Below are 20,734 nucleotides of genomic sequence, written 5' to 3' on the forward strand. Positions count from 1 at the left end.
TGGCACGGCTTCTCACCACAATCAGGTCTATTGCAGGAGTGCTCAGAGTGCACCAGTGCTGCACAAACAGGGACAAACCCAGTCCATGCCCCGAAGGGCTCACAAGCTAAAGAGCAGCAGACAAAAGGAGGGGAGAAAAGGGTGCAACAAACAAACATAATGATCAGGTGATGATGGGCACACGGCTTGCTGGTTCCATGCTTCGATATGGATGGACAGACACAATCAGTGGACATTGTTAACTGTAATAATTATCACTATAATTTTGAATAGGCATCACCAAGCAAACAAGGAGATTTCAATGCGGGGCTGTTAGCGGCCTTGCAAACCCATAAACCCAGCTGACTGTCCCAGAGCTCACCCAGTGTCATGAACATACTCACAGCAGTTGTGTGCAGCTCCTGTTTATTACACCTTCTCCAACTGCAGTATCACAAAACAACAACCCTAGCACTTAGCATTGCAGAGGCCAGTGGAGCAGGGACAGAATTTGCTTTTCTGGTCAAGATGCAGCAGGCTGGGAGCAGGCTTTTGTTCTGTGTTAAAAAATGACGTAACTGAGGCAGTAACAGTTCACTAGGACTAATAATACGGTGAAAAGTTACAACAACACTTAAATATGCCTCCAATCCACTCCACCAACACCCCAGTCCCACCACCCCAGGGAAGGACCCTGATGGCACAAGCTAGTAACAGAGGAGGTCAATTTAATTACTCTGTACCTCCAGGAAACCTGCCCCCTACGTACGATTGGACAAATAAAAAAAAATCAAATGCCAAACTTGGAAACACTTACTCGGAACCCAAGCCCTGTCCATTGCACCAAACATCGCACCCAGTGATACAAGCAAAACACCGTCATGTCAAACACTCTGATAACCACAGGAACCTCTAACCCTAAATCCCAAGATGGGACTGAAACATACGGGAAGAAAGTATTAGCTCAGAGCAGGTTAATATGCGTTAACCATCACCCAACAGCAAATCCTATATGGCATGTAGTCTGAGTCAAGTATGAGAGCGCGGTACAAATGAAATAGACAGATATGGGAAAGCACTAGCAGGACAGGTACCTTCAAGAACAGCACTCCTGTGATACCTCTGAAGGTGGTAAGTGCAGAGGGACCATTCAACCCCACGTAATTCTAAAAGGAGCAGCCGTTGCTGCTGTTTTAAATCTGTGAAGAAACAAATGAACTAGTACACTATAAACAATACATAACCTGTGTGCAACATTTAGAGCCAAGCAAAGGCATATAAGGCATCCAGGCTGCCTTATGATTGAGGAACCAGGCTGAACTTTGGAAAATAACATTTGTAAAACAATTCCTCCTTCTAGGGTTAGAAACTTCAGTTGAAACTAAACTGGGAGGTAAATATGCTGGAGGGTAGGGATAGGATACAGAGGGACCTAGACAAATTAGAGGATTGGGCCAAAAGAAATCTGATGAAGTTCAACAAGGACAAGTGCAGAGTCCTGCACTTAGGACGGAAGAATCCCATGCACCGCTACAGACTAGGGGCTGAATGGCTAGGCAGCAGTTCTGCAGAAAAGGACCTAGGGGTTACAGTGGACGAGAAGCTGGATATGAGTCAACAGTGTGCCCTTGTTGCCAAGAAGGCCAATGGCATTTTGGGATGTATAAGTAGGGACATTGCCAGCAGATCGAGGGACGTGTTCGTTCCCCTCTATTCAACATTGGTGAGGCCTCATCTGGAGTACTGTGTCCAGTTTTTGGCCCCACACTAAGGATGTGGATAAATTGGAGAGAGTCCAGCGAAGGGCAACAAAAATGATTAGGGGTCTGGAACACATGACTTATGAGGAGAGGCTGAGGGAACTGGGATTGTTTAGTCTGCAGAAGAGAAGAGTGAGGGGGGATTTGATAGCTGCTTTCAACTACCTGAGAGGTGGTTCCAGAGAGGATGGTTCTAGACTATTCTCAGTGGTGGAAGAGGACAGGACAAGGAGTAATGGTCTCAAGTTGCAGTGGGGGAGGTTTAGGTTGGATACTAGGAAAAACTTTTTCACTAGGAGGGTGGTGAAACACTGGGATGCGTTACCTAGGGAGGTGGTGGAATCTCCTTCCTTAGAAGCTTTTAAGGTCAGGCTTGACAAAGCCCTGGCTGGGATGATTTAATTGGGTATCGGTCCTGCTTTGAGCAGGGGGTTGGACTAGATGACCTCCTGAGGTCCCTTCCAACCCTGATATTCTATGATTCTATGAAAACCTCTCCAATCAGCTACAGTTTTCTTAGTACAAGGTTGTATGCAGCTTGATTTATAGTCACCTTTCTCAAACCATGTTACCTATCACAGGACATGGGAAATTAACAAACAACCTGACTAAACATGTAGTATTTGGCTATTCTCCTCCATAATGCCAGGCCCTGGACAGATGAGCTAGAGGTAGAAGGAGAAGCTTTGAAAGCTGAATCCATTGTTTCCACCAGCTACACTGGTCTGAGTCTTTATCTTCTTAATCCCAGGACACATATTGGCTAGGCGCTTTCATGACTTTAACTAGACCAATTTAACATGTGACAAACAGTGTGCTTTATCTACCCTAAATTTACATACGTTAGTCCATGTCTTCACTGCCAAAAAAGTGGGGGTGGGAGGCAGGGGGATTACACAAGATAAACAACGTACATTAGCTATCTCACTGTAAAATCGTTACTGGAGACAAAGCTTGGAAGTTTTTAACCACAGTCTATCTAGGCAAGGTCAACACTATACCTCCCACTATACCCTTCTGCCCAAGCACCCCGCTCCCCCACCTGCTTGCTCACCTCCTCATTCCCCCACCAGACGCCCCCCTCCCCCGCCTGCTCGCTCAACTCCTCATTCCCCTGCCAGACATGCCTGCCCCCCGTCCACCTGCCGCTGGCTCACCACATCTTTCCTCACTCCCCCACCCCGAGGAGGAGGGACACGGCGAGCAGCAGGGACCTTCAAAGAGTGGAGGGCTGGAGTGGAGGAAGACTTACCAGGCATGGCAGGCAGCAGCAGCAGTTGGTGGGGCCCTTGGAGAAGGGGCGGGGCAGCACGGCCCAGGTGTCCGGCAGCGGGTTGGTGGCAGCTGAGCTAGGGAAGGCTAAGCCTTCCCTGGCCTATTATACCTGCTGCCCATGCCTGCAGTAAAATCTACAGAGCCCTGCCTGTAGTAGGATTTACAGGGAGATGGTTCTGGCATGTTCAGTATCTCACTCAAAAACACACCTTTTACAGCAGTGAAGATATAGCCCTAATTAGCACACATTAACACAGGCTAACATCACACCTGAAATCCCAACCTAGACAAGGACTTAGAAAGTAGCAACCATTGTTACTTCCCTTTGCCCCTGAAAGCAAACAGCAGGGAGATCTGCACCTTTGCAATGGGCTGTTTGATGAGCACACCTGCTGTTCTCTAAGGAACTACAGTGATCAAGGTCTGGTCTGCTCTACAGACTTATATTGGTGTAACTGCATCGCTCAGGGGTGTGAAAAATCCACAGCCCTGAGCGACAGTTACACCAGCTTAACCCTGGTGTAGACAGCTCTATGTCAGCAAGAGAGCTTCTCACCACAACACAGCTACCGCCTCTCATGGAGGTGGATTAACTATGCTGACAGGAGAAGCTCTCCCACTGGCATAGGAGCGTCTTCACTTGAGCGCTGCAGCTGTGCCAATGCAGTGTTTTAAGTGTAGACCTGTCCCAGGAAACAAACAGCCTAGGAGATTTATCTATCACCTGCCTTTTCCTAAGCAGTGACAGCAGGGAATAAAGGGGATCTGGGGTCAAATTTACCTCACCAGAGGTACACCAAAGATTAATTTAACCTTTTAGTTACAAGACAGCCTTGGCTCAGCTCCTTCCCACATATTATCACTCCCTTAGAAAAACAGGCAGAATCATCTCCATTCAGGCATGGAAATCCATTTCAGTTCTCCCTGGGACACTGCACCAGTCAATGCAGCTGGTCCCAGAAAATAAATTATATTTCCATTAGCTAAATACGTTCAGCTATGACTGTCACAGGTAACCCCATACGTTCAGCTATGACTGTATATTTAACCCTTAATTATTTCTGCCCTGGATTTTTAGGCCAGAAGGGACCATTATGATCATCTAGTCCGACCTCCTTCGGAGCACATGCCACAAATTTCATAAGGTGATTCCTGCAGCTAGTCCACAACTTCCAGTTGGGCTAGAGCAGATCTTTTAGAAAGATGTCTTTAGAATCCACTTCCCTGGTAAGTTGTTCTAGTGGTTAATTACCTCTTATTTCTAGCCTACATTTGTCTAATTTCAACTTCCAGTTATTGGTGTTTCTAGTCCCTTTGTCTGCCAGATGAAACAACCCTCCTACTCTCAGATATCTTCTCCCCAGGTTCTTACAGATTGTAGCCAAGTCACCTCTTAACCTTCTCTTGGATAAACTAGGTAGACTGAGCGGCACTGCTGTGGGTACCCGCATGGCCCCACAGTATGCCAACATTTTTATGGCTGACTTAGAACAACGCTTCCTCAGCTCTCGTCCCCTAATGCCCCAACTCTACTTGCGCTATATTGATGATATCTTCATCATCTGGACCCATAGAAAAGAAGCCCTTAAGGAATGCCACCATCATTTCAACAATTTCCATCCCACCATCAACCTCAGCCTGGACCAGTCCACACAAGAGATCCACTTCCTGGACACTACGGTGCTAATAAGAGATGGTCACATAAACACCGCCCTATACCGGAAACCTGGTGACCGCTATACTTACCTATATGCCTCCAGCTTTCATCCAGACCACACCACACAATCCATTGTCTACAGCCAAGCTCTATGATACAACCGCATTTGCTCCAACCCCTCAGACAGAGATAAACACCTACAAGATCTCTATCAAGCATTCTTACAACTACAGTACCCACCTGCTGAAGTGAAGAAACAGATTGACAGAGCCAGAAGAGTACCCAGAAGTCACCTACTAAAGGACAGGCCCAACAAAGAAAATAACAGAACGCCACTAGCCTTCACCTTCAGCCCCCAACTAAAACCTCTCCAACGCATCATCAAGGATCTACAACCTATCCTGAAGGACGACCCATCACTCTCACAGATCTTGGGAGAGAGGCCAGTCCTTGCCTACAGATAGCCCCCCAACCTGAAGCAAATACTCACCAGCAACCACACACCACACAACAGAGCCACTAACCCAGGAACCTATCCTTCCAACAAAGCCCGTTGCCAACTGTGTCCACATATCTATTCAGGGGACACCATCATGGGGCCTAATCACATCAGCCACACTATCAGAGGCTCGTTCACCTGCACATCTACCAGTGTGATATATGCCATCATGTGCCAGCAATGCCCCTCTGCCATGTACATTGGGCAAACTGGACAGTCTCTATGTAAATGAATAAATGGACACAAATCAGATGTCAAGAATTATAACATTCAAAAACCAGTCGGAGAACACTTCAATCTCTTTGGTCATTCGATTACAGACCTAAAAGTGGCAATTCTTCAACAAAAAAACTTCAAAAACAGACTCCAGAGAGAGACTGCTGAATTGGAATTAATTTGCAAACTGGATACAATTAACTTAGGCTTGAATAAAGACTGGGAGTGGATGTGTCATTACACAAAGCAAAACTATTTCCCCGTGTTTATCCCCCCCCCCCCCACACACACTGTTCCTCAGACGTTCTTGTCAACTGCTGGAAATGGCCCACCTTGATTATCACTACAAAAGGTCCGTTCCGTCCCGTCCTCCCCCCCGCCCTCCTGCTGATAATAGCTCACCTTACCTGATCACTCTCGTTACAGTGTGTATGGTAACACCCTGTGTTTCATGTTCTCTGTGTATATAAATCTCCCCACTGTATTTTCCACTGAATGCATCTGATGAAGTGAGCTGTAGCTCACGAAAGCTGATGCTCAAATAAATTTGTTAGTCTCTAAGGTGCCACAAGTCCTCCTTTTCTTTTTGCGGATACAGACTAACACGGCTGCTACTCTGAAACCTGAGCTACATTAGTGTCTCACAGTACGGCTATCCCCCTCCCCACACACACAACTTCTGTGATGTGTAACAGTCAAATTAAAATATTATTAATTTTAATGTAATAAAATAATAATAATATAGAGACAAGGTGGGTGGGTAAGGGAATATCTTTTACTGGACCAACTTCTTTTATTTAAGCTTAAACTTAAACATTTTTCATATAAGCTTAAATTCATAACTTTGCTAGACACTAAAAATCATGGACTGAATAGAGACGTTGGATTTATGGCAGATGAAAACGATCCCCACCAGATGCTTTTTCCCCCTCTCCCCTTCCCTGCCTTCCTATCACTGGAAGGGTGTTAATGGGCCACATCACCTTGAATAGTCCCTTGAACTATGTGTTAACTAATTATGCTAAACGATCTGTTCCACCTTGTATTTAGCTAAAAGAAAAGGAGTACTTGTGGCACCTTAGAGACTAACCAATTTATTTGAGCATAAGCTTTCGTGAGCTACAGCTCACTTCATCGGATGCATACTGTGGAAACTGCAGAAGACATTGTATTTAGCTGTGTTAGTCTGTATTCGCAAAAAGAAAAGGAGTACTTGTGGCACCTTAGAGACTAACCAATTGAGCTGTAGCTCACGAAAGCTCATGCTCAAATAAATTGGTTAGTCTCTAAGGTGCCACAAGTACTCCTTTTCTTTTTGTATTTAGCTGTAACTCTCATGCACCAAGCCACAGCTCACTTTGAAAAAAGAAAAGGAGGACGTGTGGCACCTTAGTCTCTAAAGTGCCACACGTCCTCCTTTTCTTTTTGCGGATATAGACTAACACGGCTGCTACTCCGAAAGCTCACTTTGAGGAGAGCAAACAGGCTCATGAGACAGAGAAGCAACAAAGGAGGAAAGAAAGGGCACTACACTCCAGCCAACAATTATGTCTCCTTCAAGATTACACCTGTCACTTCTGTGGGAAAATCTACAGGGCAAGAAATGGGCTCCTCAGCAACTTAAAAACTCAGCAATGAACCCCCTTGGCAGACATCATCCTCGCATCGAGGGATAGCCGAAGAAGACCTTTCCCAGATCTGAAGAAGAGCTCTGTGTAAGCTCGAAAGCTTGTCTCTGTTTACGTCTACACTATGCACCTTTAGTGACACAGCTGTGCCTGCCAACAAAAGCTTTCCTGCCAACAAAAGCTTCCACCCCCGAAGAGCAGCAGTAGCTTTGTCGGCAGGAGCACTGTTCACACCAGCACTTTTCATCAGCAAAGCTTTTGTCATTTGGGGGGTTTAGGGGTGTGTGTTTTTTCACACCCCTGAACAACAAAAGTTTTGTCATTCAGGTTCCAGTGTAGACAATGCCTCTCTCACCAACAGAAGTTAGTCCAATAGATAGATATTACCTCACCAACCTTGTCCGTCTAATATCCTGGGATGAACACAGCTACAACAACACTGCCTACAATAATACACACCTACATATATATGCACCGAGCTCCCCGCTCGATCAAAACCAAGCTTTCTCTCCCTCTCATGTACCCTGTCTATCAGCGCCTGGTGCATGGAACTCTTGTTTGTAACCCTCCTAGACCTATGCAAATAAAAACACTGGAGGGCGGCAGGCTGGCGGTGCTTTGTTATTTTCCTTAGCAAGACAGTCTACAGTCAGTGTGTGTATCTCTGCCTTAAGAAGAGAAAATGCAAGAGATGATACAAAAAAGTGAAGCTGTAGCCTAGGATTTGTGTAGCTACTCACCACTGAATGTTCACTCACCAAGGAAACAAATTCACTGCAGGAAGGGTGGCTTAGAGACCAGCTCCTTCCTTCAGCCATTAGTGATCCCAGAAACGTACAGCTTGTCCTATTTTCAAGGCAGAGGCAGTTAAACCCTAACTGCCTCCAGCTGGCTGTGAACTTGCCAGGAAATGCAAAAAAAGTCCAAAATCAACCCCCCACCATCTCAGGATGTCATATTTCATCTCTGTGGTCAATGAAACAGGTCAAGATCTGACAAGTGCTAAAGGTGCTATCCTGAATTTAGCTCACTCATACACACACAATGCTCTGGGGCAGCTGACCTTTAACACACCCAAATGGCTCCCATGGCTGCTTGGTATTCAATGAAGCTGCACAGCATCCTGCACATTGGCTAGCTAAGTGGCCAAGCTATGTGCTTTCTACCCAGAGTGGGATTTAAGCTTGGCTTCAGTAATTCTTCCTTTGCAGTCTCAGTGCTCAGCTCCTGTGTTCATCTTTCCTCTGGAATGCGATGAAGAGAGAAATAACTGCCCTGCCGGATCATCCTGGCTGCTCTAATTTTCCCACCCCAACTTTTCTGTACTGTGCTTCTTTTTGAAGATCCAACTGATGCAGGGTGTATACTGCAGAGGCCTCTAATTCTTTATTCCAGAACCCCAAAAACACAATTCCGAAGCAGGCAAGGCAGGGTCAACAGTGTTTGTCCTGTTTCTGATTTACTGACTTTTATTCTCTCAATAAATCCTACAAAGAGTATTTCATAAGAACATAAGAATGGCCCTACTGGATCAGACCAAAGGTCCATCTAGCCCAGTATCCTGTCTTCTGACAGTGGCCAATGCCAAGTGCCCCAGAGGGAATGAACAGAACAGGTAATCACCAAACAGAGGCTAGGGATGCCACTGATGGACCTATCCTCCATGAATTTCTCTAGTTCTTTTTTGAACCCTGTTACGGTCTTGGTCTTCACAACATCCTCTGACAAGGAGTTCCACAGGTTGACTGTGCGTTGTGTGAAGAAATACTTCCTTTTATGTTTTAAACCTGCTGCCTATTAATTTAATTTGGTGACCTCTAGTTCTTGTGTTATGAAAAGTAGTAAACAACACTTCCTTATCTACTTTCTCTACACCAGTCATGATTTTATAGATCTCAATCATATCTCCCCTTAGCAGTCTCTTTTCCAAGCTGAAAAGTACCAGATTTATTAATCTCTCCTCATATGGCAGCCATTCCATACTCTTAATCGTTTTTGTTGCCCTTAAAATTCTGAACTTTTTCCAATTCAAATATATCTTTTTTGAGATGGGGTGACCACATCTGCGCACACAGTATTCAAGATGTGAGCATACCATGGATTTATATAGAGGCAACATGATATTTTCTGTCCTATTATCTATCCCTTTCTCAATTATTCCCAGTATTCTGTTAACTTTTTTGACTGCCGCTGCACATTGAGCGGATATTTTCAGAGAATTATCCACAATGATTCCAAGATCTCTTTCTTGAGTGGTAACAGCTAATTTAGACCCCACCATTTTATATGTATAGTTGGGATTATGCTTTCCAATGTGCATTACTTCGCATTTATCGACATTAAGTTTCATCTGCCATTTTGTTGCCCAGTCACCCAGTTTTGAGAGATCCTTTTGTAGCTCTTCGCAGTCTGCCTGGGTCTTAACTGATTTCACCTGATCTTGCTGGCCAACTCCAGCAGCGGAATCAGAGCCAGCAATTTTCAGGTTTATCTAACCTCACTTCACCCAGTTAGAGCCAAACCTCCCTGATGAAACTTGCTTCATCTGTGATCTCTAGTCACAGCATGTGTGGCTGGCAGACTGAAGTGGAGGTCAGAAATGAAAGACAGAGGCAAACCTAACCATACTACAGGACCAGGAGAGACTAATTGTTTCTTATGATCTTGATAAATCATGATATAATTATTGAGACTCTTAGATTACAGGGGGAGACAGATTGGTAACATCACATTTCCAAAACCCATGTCCTTTTCATCTGCAGCAGAAATAAGAGACTGATCCTATAATCTGATTGTAATTCAGACAGTTGCATCCTGTGTAAATGTCCAAATATGGGGGGGTATTTCTAGTTGTTAAAAAAAGTCCGTTCATCATGAGTGGGACTCAAGTTCAGATTGAGCACCACAAAGACAAATGTGGCATCTGCTTATTTATTCAACTGGAAGCATGGGAACTCCAGACAACAGTCAGGACCTCCCAGTGTACCTGGGTGGGAAGCCAGTGGGGCAGGCACCTGCCCCCGGGGATGATGCAGTAACACAAGGCCATACAATAATTTCATCTCTTACCTTGGTGTCTACTCAATTGTCATTGCAGGTATAATCCCTCCTCATGAACACTAATGAGGTCAATAAACTGCAGGTAGCCAAATAGATTCTTAACCTACTATAGATACAGTATCATTACTGGCAATGGAAAGTACTGTGTTCTACACACCACATGCACCTCCCTCACACTTTCCATTATGTATTGCATTTACACTGGGAATCTGAATCCTACTAGGACAGAGTTCGTGAAACAGAGACTCCAGTCACCTGCTGCTGCTTCCATCCCAGTCACCTGAACACACAACTTTGCTCACTGCTCTGGTATCTCTTGGGGCAATGCTGGAGGCATGTTAATCCCCAACTGCTCTCTCTCCAGTGTCTGTCTGAGGTTCTACTGTTGTCATGTTCGTTTCTAGTCCATTCTAACTCCTGACGTCTCTTGGGTGCATGCTGGTGAAGACATGTTAATGCCAAGCCTTTAAAAACAAACAAACCAACAAAACAAAACCCCACACACATGCACACTCTTACATTAGTCTGTTTGGGAAAACCACATTAACCCCAGCTTGTCCCTCTCCTATCACACACTGCCACCTCCAAAGGCAGAATCATCTGCTAACACATTCTCTTTGTGGGGAAGAGGCCCTGCACTTTACACGTCGCAATATACACTGCAGTTAACAGGAGCTGCACAAACTCTCTCTCCTTTATAAAGAAGCTACTGTACATTTCCCATCACCAGGGAGAAAAACCTCTCATCCTCCTCACAAGCCCATCTGTCCCTACTCAGCTGATACAAGTTTTCCTGACACCTACGTTACAGGGAGAAGAGAGGCCCTGGGTCTTGCAGATACAAAGCCCCCTGGAACTTTTTTCTGGGCTGATGGGCTATTAGATCTAGCAGAAGCCTGTGGTGCACTCATTGTTACAGAGGCTTCAGAAGTCAATACTCCCTGTGAGGACAGAGGACTCTGGTACAAAGGAGCATTTTTACCTTCTAAGCCAATTCCAGCTGTACAGCTGGAGGTTAAACAATTACCTCATTACAGTCACTCACACACACACACACACACACACACAACTGCCTTCTGGTGGAATTCACAGCAACACCATTGCAACTTTAGAATAATATTCATGTTCTAAAAACGTCTGCAACGGAGGCCAAGAAAAACAGCTTTGTGTTCAGAGGAAGCTCTGTGGTCAACATGATGTCATCAGAAAGCGCCAAATTAATTTCCTGTGGTTACATCCTACAGGAAATCCAAGAGGCTCAGCTTTCTCACAAACCCAAGTAGCCATTTGTTGTCAGTAACGGTTAATTATGTACCCAGATGTGTCATAAATTGAAAACTATTGTGAATAAGCTTCATTCCCCTGAATTCTAGTGCACAGGGTTTCAATACAAAATGCTCTTGGATCCAGGGCATTAGCCTCAGACAAAATAAAACCCACCCAGCTCAGCTTCTGGGAATTATTTCCATTACTGGTCTAATGTTAATGAAACAGAGCACTCAGCACTCGCTACTCAGGGTCACTTCTCAGATGAGCTAATCTGTGTTCTAGCTCTCTCTCTAGGTTCTGACATGGCCTCCCTCAACATGGTGCCTGAGCCCTTTCCCAATATTGCGAAGTGTAGACATCCGATGTAGTTCTCTCCCCCACCAATCAGCAAGGTCTGGGCTTTGCTTCTGTGTTACACCCTTTTCTTTGTTTTCACAGTGCTCCTGGGGTGAGTCTGTCGGGGCTGATCACTGCGTTGCTCTGGAAGTGTTAAGGGTCCATTTCCAGCACTCAGTCAGCTACAAGACCAGCCATTAGCTTGCTCAGATTCACACCATGGTCTCTGAATAGAACATAAAACCCAGTGAAGGAGCTGTAGTAGACCAAGAGTGAGGCGGTCAGACCTAGTGGTCAGAGCAGGAATCAGGCACCAGGACCCAGAGGTCTGAGCCAGAGACAGAGTTGGGAGCCAAGCAAACGCTCAAAGCTGGAGTCGGTAGCTTGGGGTGGGCTGTAGAAGCAGGGATCTGAACAAAGCAGGAGGGCAGGAACAAGGCAGGAGTCAGGCGAGAAGGCAAGGTCCAATGTAGCAGCAAGCCAGGGATCACCTAGTTGCTTGGATAACTTCCTGTGCTTCCTTCTGGCTGAAAGGGTGAGTCTTAGCCAACTGGAGAGGCTGGACATCTCCAATTGGGAGCTTTTTGGGCAACAGCTATGGTGAACTAGGACCCACCAGCCCACACTCCCTGCTTGCTGCTGGGTGGTGGCTGCAGTCTGAGGACTGCCTGGGGGACCCGTGAACCCAGGTTCAAGATTTGCGATCCCTCACATGAGCTCTGCATCAGAGGCCAGGAAATCCAACCTGCCTGGCAGGCTCCCGTGTACCTGCTGAATGCAGTGCATACATTTCTAGATAGCAGCCATTGGCTGTGTAACTCCAGATGACACCGAGCTGACTGTCTTAGCAGCCTACCTAACACCTGGAGCACAGGTAGGCTTTGGGCGCCCAGCACTACTAGGCTGGCAGCCTGAGCTCACTCACCAGAGGAACCTTCAGAGACTTCCATCCCCAACCTCCTCTAGCACCCTGTGGCTCCATTAGCATTTACACTACGCCCTAGACTTCCCCTTGCTATCTAGGTGGCAGCTGCTTCCGGCCTCCAACAATCAGTATCACTATCTGCCCATGGTCCTCCTCATACCTTACATCTTCATCAGCTTCTGGGGTCAGCCCTGCAAAGCCCATGGGGCTGCTGAGAAATACCCCAGGAAGAGTTGCAGCTATGTAGATTGCCACTTACAAAGCACAGGGAGTCCTAATCAGCACAGCTATAAAAAGATGATGGGTAACAGCTTCCCAGCCATGTGTGAACAGAAACAGGGAATCAGAAAGTGATTGGGGAAATTTTCCAGATGGTAAATAATCATGAAATTGTCTGGCAGCTCCCTGCCCCCAATCACAGCTCCTCCACTACCCACTGCAGGGTGCCTTTCCTAACGGCTTACACTTCAGTAAACCTGACAGCCACCTAAAATGGGGCTTCACAACCAAGCACTGGTAAGGTCACTCTTACACCCTCAATTATATCTGGCCCCAAAGACACCCCTTTCCCCCCACTCACACAGACTCAAATCTGACCTCAAACACAATCACTCACACACTCATGTCCCCTCACCTACAATTTGCCTTCAAACATATCCACTCACCCTCAACCTCCCTTCAACTCCCCCCATCCTACCCCCTGTAACCGCTCACTGTAAGTTCCTGAACTATTGGATACAAAATCTTTTGTTCCAGAAAGTACACTAAAATGATGCCTCTGTCCTTACAGTGAACTCACAGAGGTTAGCTCTCGGGACATACACTCCTCAAAGATCCCTTAGCCTGCATACAGTACACTCCTCTGAGCTGGCAAAAGGCCTGGTTTAACACCTGAGAGGCTGTGGGGTAAATACCAAGGAGATTCAAATGAAGTAAATAACAGCCATTAACACCAACACTGCAGCTCACATCTCATTTTATACTTTCCGGATTGCTAAATCAATCATACTTGCTTATTTACATATAACTGTTGAATGCTTTCTCTCCCTCCCTCCTTCTTTGCTTGTTGCTTGTTTTATTAAGTCTGGGAGCTCCTTGGGGTAGGGACTGTCTTGTATTACATGGATGGAAAGCACATAGCACATGGTGCATGCTAATGCACTCCAAATTAATAGTATTAGTAGCAGCTAGAGGCCCCACCCACTGCCAGGGCCCTTTGTGCTACACATAGTAAGAGCAGTCTCTGCCCCACAGAGTCTCCAGTCTAAACTGACAGGACAGACAAAGGGTGGGAGGGGAACAGAGGCAGAGAGAGGTGACATGACTTGCCCAAGGTCAAATAGCACGTTAGAGACAGGCCAAGGTGGGAATAGAACCAAAGTCTCCTGATGCCCAAGCCTATGCACTATCCACTGGACCATGCTGTCTCCATAATAGCATTCATAGACTCGTAGGACTGGCAGGGACTCAAGAGGTCTCTAGTCCCGTCCCCTGCACTCAGGGCAGGACTAAGTGTCTTGTTACATGTTAGGTGGACAAGAAGTTACATAGCTTCAAACTTCCCAGAGGGTCAAAGGGGCAGGCATTCTTGGGATCTCAGGGGGACGCTCGTGCTTCTTCAGAAAGCCACACAGTGCCAATTCCCAATCCAGTCTATTTAGCAAGGTTCCTACCTCTCTGTCCTTGAGTTTCATGGCGAGCACCAGCTGATGTCTGTGGTTAGTAAGGGCCTCCCGGTAATTTCCTTTGGAGAAGAATGCGGAGCCCAGATTCCCATGAGCTCGGCATTCTCCCATCTGGTCACCTGAGTCACATGCAAACAAAACAAAAGTTAGCTAACGAAGGGTCTTTGAAAGAGTCCAGCCAAGAGAGTGGAACACATCATGCAAAGGATGCTCCACTGGGAGAGCCAGGTTCAGAACAAACCTGGCCACAGACTCAGTACACGGCCAGAATTCTCCTCTCTTCCCAGTCCTTGAAGAGGGAAGCAGACAATTCTCCAAATTAACCCCCAGACTCCACTTTGATGTCACCTTAGACCCCTCTTTGGCTTAACACCTTGGTAACAGCCTCTCTTTTTTTCCTGTTTACTTTTTGTTGAAGATGTGAGAAATCTGTGTCCATGAAAATGCTGGGCTGGATTGGACAGGCTTGGTCCAGGCACAATGCTGACAAGCACTGGGCCAGCTTTCTCAGCAAACCACCCCCCCACACACACACTTCTGCTAACGCCCCCAGTCCTGCCCTGCAGCACACCTGCTATTCCATTTTGGAGTCCTCACATAGCTCGCCCAACTTCTCTAACCACTGATCTTCAGCAGTGATACCCCCAACCCCTGTGGTCCCACACCCTGCAGGCAATGCCCTCCAATCCGGACCTACAGCACTCCTAAGTAATGTACATTCCACCTAGCACGGTGACCTTTACCTAGGGATCTTCCCAGTCAGCCCCTCCATCTCCATCTCCGCCAACGTCCCTCCCTCCCAACCTGTTCTGCCGCTCGCTAGACCAGTCCTGAACCACTTTGGAGGAGAGACTAACAGCCATGTCAAACTGTGCAACAGTGCTTGGCGATTTCACAGTCAGACCAGTCTCTTGGCTCTGACAAGGGTCTGTGTCAGATATTTCAGAGAAAGCTTTAAGAAACCACAAAAGAGGGAAATTCTATCCCTGCCAAGATTTGATGTTCAATCCTGTCCAGTGTGACTGTGGATGCTCTCAGCCTTTCCTTTTCTGGGTTCTGCTAAGCTCTGTGCTTGAATGATATCTTGTAGCAGTGAGCTTGGCCAGTTAAGTATACATTGTGCTAAGTAGCATTTCATTCTACCAATATTAAAGTTGTGACTTTTCAATTTCACTGCATGTCTCTTCTTCTAGTATGGGACAGAGTGAATAACAGTGCCCAATCTACCTCCTCTGCACTGGTTATTGCTCTGCACAATTTGCATGCCCCTTCTTATTTGCCTGCGCTCTAACTAAGCAATCCCAGTTTTTTCAATTTCTCTCCATATGGCAGTTGTTTTAGGCCTCTAATCATTTCTGTCACCCACCTCAGAACCCTGTCTATTTCTGCTTTATCCTTTGAGATAGGAAAACCAGGAACGAACATACCATTTCAGGTGAGGGCATGCCATTGATTTACAGAATGGTTTTAATTGTTATTTTCCATCAAATTCCTGTGAACACTAATATCTTGTTTGCTTTTTCGACTGCCACTGCACAGTGAGCAGTGGTTTCATTGAGTAGCCCACAATGATACCTCAGCCTCTCTCCTGAGTTATTACAACTATTTCAAAATCCTGTGAGGTGCCGTAGGCCTAGTCCACATTACAAACTTTTGCCAGCATGTCTGTTGGGTAGGGATGAGGGAGAAAACCACACCCCTAACTGACACAGCGATGCCAGTAAAAATACCAGTGCAGACCAATGTTCCCTCTAATTGTTTCCATCCCTGTGTGGAGTTCATTTTATGTGCACCAATATCGAGGTAATGTGCATGTGCGCCACCAGTAGAAACAAAAACCCTAGATAGAATGTATATTTTTAAAAAGTTACCATAGGGATAATTACTCCAGCCAGGACAGGTTAGGCATTTTAGGGCTCACTACTCAAACAATTAAATTTAAGAGTAAGAGAAATAAAAATATGAAATGCATAGACCAGTCAAAAAACTAAAAAAACACAGCACTTTGAAAGAATAAAATTCCAGAGAATATATGTGCACTGCAGGAAGTACCACCACCACAAGTATCTATTGGGAGGGGAGTGTGAAAAAGACACTGTGCATGTTTGTGTGTCCGTGCAAGAGAGCGGGTGTGTGCATGTGTGTGAGAGAGAGACCGAGACAGTGTGTGTGAGAGAGAGACAGAGAGAGACACCCACACACAGTGTGTGTATGTGCTGGCTTCTGGAGAAGTGTATGAGAGACCACGCATTGTCTCTTTAAGCAGAGTGGCACTCACCAGTCTGTGGGCTCGTTCAGACTGCAGCAGCCACCAGCAGCTCCAACTAAGTCCGAAGCCCTGTCTGCCCCTCCCCTGCTCCTCGGAGATGGGGTACATGGGCAAGGGGATACCCTGACATCAGCACCTCCCTTCCCCTTCCTCCTCCTTCCCTCCCCCCCCCCCCCCCCCACACACACAGCAAGCAGGAGAGTCCTGGGAGCAGCTGGCCATGGGCTCCAAGGCAGAGGGCAGGAGCAGCACAGCCGTGGAGCAGCGGGGGGGGGAGGGGGGGCGGCACCTAAACACAAGTCGCCGCATGTGTGCAGCTCTACTTGAGTGACTCTTGTGCAGCTGCACAGCTTAGAGGGAACACTGGTGCAGACCCAGTTATACCAGCAAGATAGTCCTGCTGCCATGACACATCCTTTGTGGGGATGTGGTTTAATTATGCCAAAGCAGAACTTTTGTCAGTATAAGCCGTGTCTCCACTAGGGCACACTGCCAGCATAGCTAGACTGGTTTAACTATGGCACCAAAGCATTTGTACTGTAGACAAGCCCTTAGTAGTTCAGATTATTTGAGCACACCCCTCACTTGAAAAGCCAGTTCACAGACACACGATGCCACAAAGAAATCCCTTGAATGTCCCTTTAGCACATACCCAGGATCCCCATAACTAGAGCGACCAGATGTCCTGATTTTATAGGGACAGTCCCAATTTTTGGGTCTTTTTCTTATATAGGCTCCTATGACCCCCCACCCCATCCCGATTTTTCACATTTGCTGTCTGGTCACCCGACCCAACTCACACATTCTGTTGCAAATAAGAACGTTGTTTGTGTGGCTCAGCAGCTTCAGCACTAACGATTCATCCCACTGCCATTCCTGTTAATTTGCTCCATTTATATCAATTCAGCACTAAACCAGAGATTGAATGAGTGAAAATGAGATCTCTACCTAATGTCTTGGCTACATCCAAGTCCTGCTGCATGTATCCTGTGCTTTTCTCTGTGTTCCCAAGAGACCAGTAAGCACTGCTCAGAGCAGAGAACACTGATCCCCTCAACTTCAAGCTGCAAGTGCCGATCTTCAGGGCAGCTTCTAACACAACCACAGAAGCACCATGGTGGCCTGCAGTCAGGAGCTCCTGGCCAACCACTGATACCACCACAAAGGGGCTCTTGTCCAGCTTCATCTTCTGAAGTTGCTGATAGGTTGGCTCGAGTGACTCTAAAATAAGGAAGGGAAGGCAGAATTACTCCACATGCCAAAGGTACACAAGCATCCTGAAGTCAGTCCATTAACACCCATGAGAGGTGAAAGACAAAGTGACACATGCAAATTTTGTAACATGCGGCTATTTTGTAACATGTATTCAATGGCACAACAAGAAATATCAGCTATTTGGGTGTCACAGTCCTGCACTTTGTGACACTCAAGAGCAAGATAGAAGGAGAAAATTAACTGGGAGAAACCCACTGAAAAGGGAAAGCAGCCACTCAGCAACAAGGAACCCATTCAGGTTGGCTTAACTGGCCACAAGAACAAGGAGTACCAGGGTTCCCCTGGACTATAGGTGCTATGCTGAGTGACCAAACTGGACCTAGGCTAGCCACTGCAGCTGGAGTGCAGTTATAACAAATTGTTTTATTAGTCACATGAATCCTGCCATAGTATGTCCCTTAAAGGACAATAATAAGGCTGGGGTTTAAAATCTGCAGCTCTCTTCTCTAGGCAACGATACAGTGTTAAAATGTAATTTTTAAAAATTAGGATGGTTGCACTTCTTGACAAGGCTGCTCTCGCCTGAATCAACATAACCATGGCAACCTGAGAAAGCCATTTGTGCCCTACTTTCATTATTTCTGCCTACAATTATTAACTGTATGTACAGCAAGTAGAGAGCATTTTAACAGCCCTCTGAGCAGAGGAACAGGCTGTCTATGTTGTATATTACGAGTGACATTCCGGTCAGGGATGGGATTAAATACAGCCAGAAGATGATGATCTCTGATGAAGTGAGCTGTGGCTCACGAAAGCTCATGCTCAAATAAATTGGTTAGTCTCTAAGGTGCCACAAGTACTCCTTTTCTTTTTGCGAATACAGACTAACACGGCTGTTCCTCTGAAACCTGTCTTCTGGTACTGCAGTTGCTGTTTAATACAGGATCCTGTCTCTGACAGTGGACAGTGGCAGATGATGCAGAGGAAACCATAAGCATATACAGATTAACTGTTGTTTATACGGTGCTGTTGATGTGCAAGGCACTGTACAAACAAGTACAAAGACAGACCCTGCCATCAGGAGTTTACAGTTCGAGGGCTTGTCTTCGCGTGCATGTGAAGATGCTACAATGCCAACAGGAGAATATCTCCTGTCAGCGTAGTGAATCCACCTCCCTACCAATGCAGCGCTGTCTGCCATGGCAGGAGACGCTTCCCCCGTAGACACAGCACTGTCTACACGGGGGGGTTAGATCGGTATAACTGCGTTGCTCAGGGGTGTGGATTTTTCACAACCCTGAGCGACGTAGTTATACCGATATAGGTCTGTAGTGTAGACTTGGCTTTAATTAGAAAATGTAACGCACCATGTGGGGGAGGGGTTCAGGGAGGAAAGACAATAGAAAAGGAAGTGAAGACTGCTCCTGGAAAAAAGAGCTAAGAGTGAGCATGTCACGTGAGCTGTTCCACATGTAATCTAACACTACAATCAGATGGGGGAACAGCATAGCCTGTCCTGGGTCTGTGGTGGAAAGTTGCCATGAAGCACTATGCAGACAGAACCATTACACTGTGAAGGCAGTGCTGGAACCAGGGCTTTCCCAGCAGAGATCACCTGTCCAAGGTGTGCCACCCACTGAGGGAGGAGAATGGTTTTATTGTAGGAGGAGAGGTTTGGCCTCAGTGATCTGTACTGCAAACTTAAGTTCCACATCCCCCGTAGTGAGCCAAGCTAAAGAGATTTAACTTTTAATCTTTCCTCAGAAGTCACTCAATGCTTCCAGCTCCTTTGCTCTTTGTTGCTCTTCTCTGAACTCTGAAGGAAAGAAATCCTAGCAATTACTATCCCTGTAAGTCTGACTGTAACTCCCATTTCTCGTACAATAATGGAATTACCTATGAAAGGAGAAAACTGTAACTCTGTAGGGGTAACAGCACCATGACCAATATACAGTGCTGTGGAGTTACAAGAACACATTATGTCACCCAAACTACATCGCCTTTCGGTGACCAAATTATCAGAGTGGATGAAGGGAGTGAAGTAAATGTTACCTCTGTGGATATCCCAGGTCACAAGATCTTATCTGAAAAACCAGCTCAAAGCAGCTTATATATAAGTCGGTTTACATGGACTGAACAACTGCTGGAGGAATATAACCAATAAATAATAATAAAGGCATTGTACGAGGCATTGAAGTTTGAGGGACATGTCCAGAAGGATACAGAAAGGATCTTAAAGTTAAAGAAGTATGGGCTGGATGAAAAACCTGAGTGTCTCTGGATTAAGTTTAGAAGTGTGTGCAACAAGAGTGATGTAGTGGTGGGAGTCTGCTATAGACCACCGGACCAGGGGGATGAGGTAGATGAGGCTTTCTTCCGGCAGCTCACAGAAGCTACTGGATCGCATGCCCTGATTCTCATGGGTGACTTTAATTTTCCTGATATCTGCTGGGAGAGCAATACAGCGGTGCATAGACAATCCAGGAAGTTTTTGGAAAGCGTAGGGGACAATTTCCTGGCGCAAGTGCTAGAGGAGCCAACTAGGGGGGGCGCTTTTCTTGACCTGCTGCTCACAAACCGGGTAGAATTAGTGGGGGAAGCAAAAGTGGATGGGAATCTGGGAGGCAGTGACCATGAGTTGGTTGAGTTCAGGATCCTGACGCAAGGAAGAAAGGTAAGCAGCACGATACGGACCCTGGACTTCAGGAAAGCAGACTTCGACTCCCTCAGGGAACGGATGGCCAGGATCCCCTGGGGGACTAACTTGAAGGGGAAAGGAGTCCAGGAGAGCTGGCTGTATTTCAAGGAATCCCTGTTGAGGTTACAGGGACAAACCATCCCGATGAGTCGAAAGAATAGTAAATATGGCAGGCGACCAGCTTGGCTTAATGGTGAAATCTTAGCGGATCTTAAACATAAAAAAGAAGCTTACAAGAAGTGGAAGGTTGGACATATGACCAG

General features: G+C 46.3%; 1 protein-coding gene across 6 annotated transcripts in view; it reads right to left on the reverse strand.

The window, feature by feature from the left end:
* Positions 1-20,734, reverse strand: part of TTC28 (tetratricopeptide repeat domain 28) — a 516,699-nt gene that overhangs the window by 166,540 nt on the left and 329,425 nt on the right. For 5 of the 6 annotated variants that reach the window (XM_048821540.2, XM_048821539.2, XM_075120128.1 and 2 more), the window contains 2 exons: positions 17,507-17,779; positions 14,278-14,408 (listed from right to left, as the gene is read on the reverse strand). In XM_048821540.2, the coding sequence (XP_048677497.1) occupies positions 14,278-14,408; positions 17,507-17,779 (404 nt within the window). Of the gene's footprint in view, positions 1-1,073; positions 1,158-14,277; positions 14,409-17,506; positions 17,780-20,734 lie in introns of those variants that run through there. The other variant, XM_075120130.1, reaches the window with a different exon arrangement.

This window comes from Caretta caretta, chromosome 15 (genome assembly GCF_965140235.1).
Source record: "Caretta caretta isolate rCarCar2 chromosome 15, rCarCar1.hap1, whole genome shotgun sequence".
In the NCBI taxonomy this organism is placed as follows: Eukaryota; Metazoa; Chordata; order Testudines; family Cheloniidae; genus Caretta; species Caretta caretta.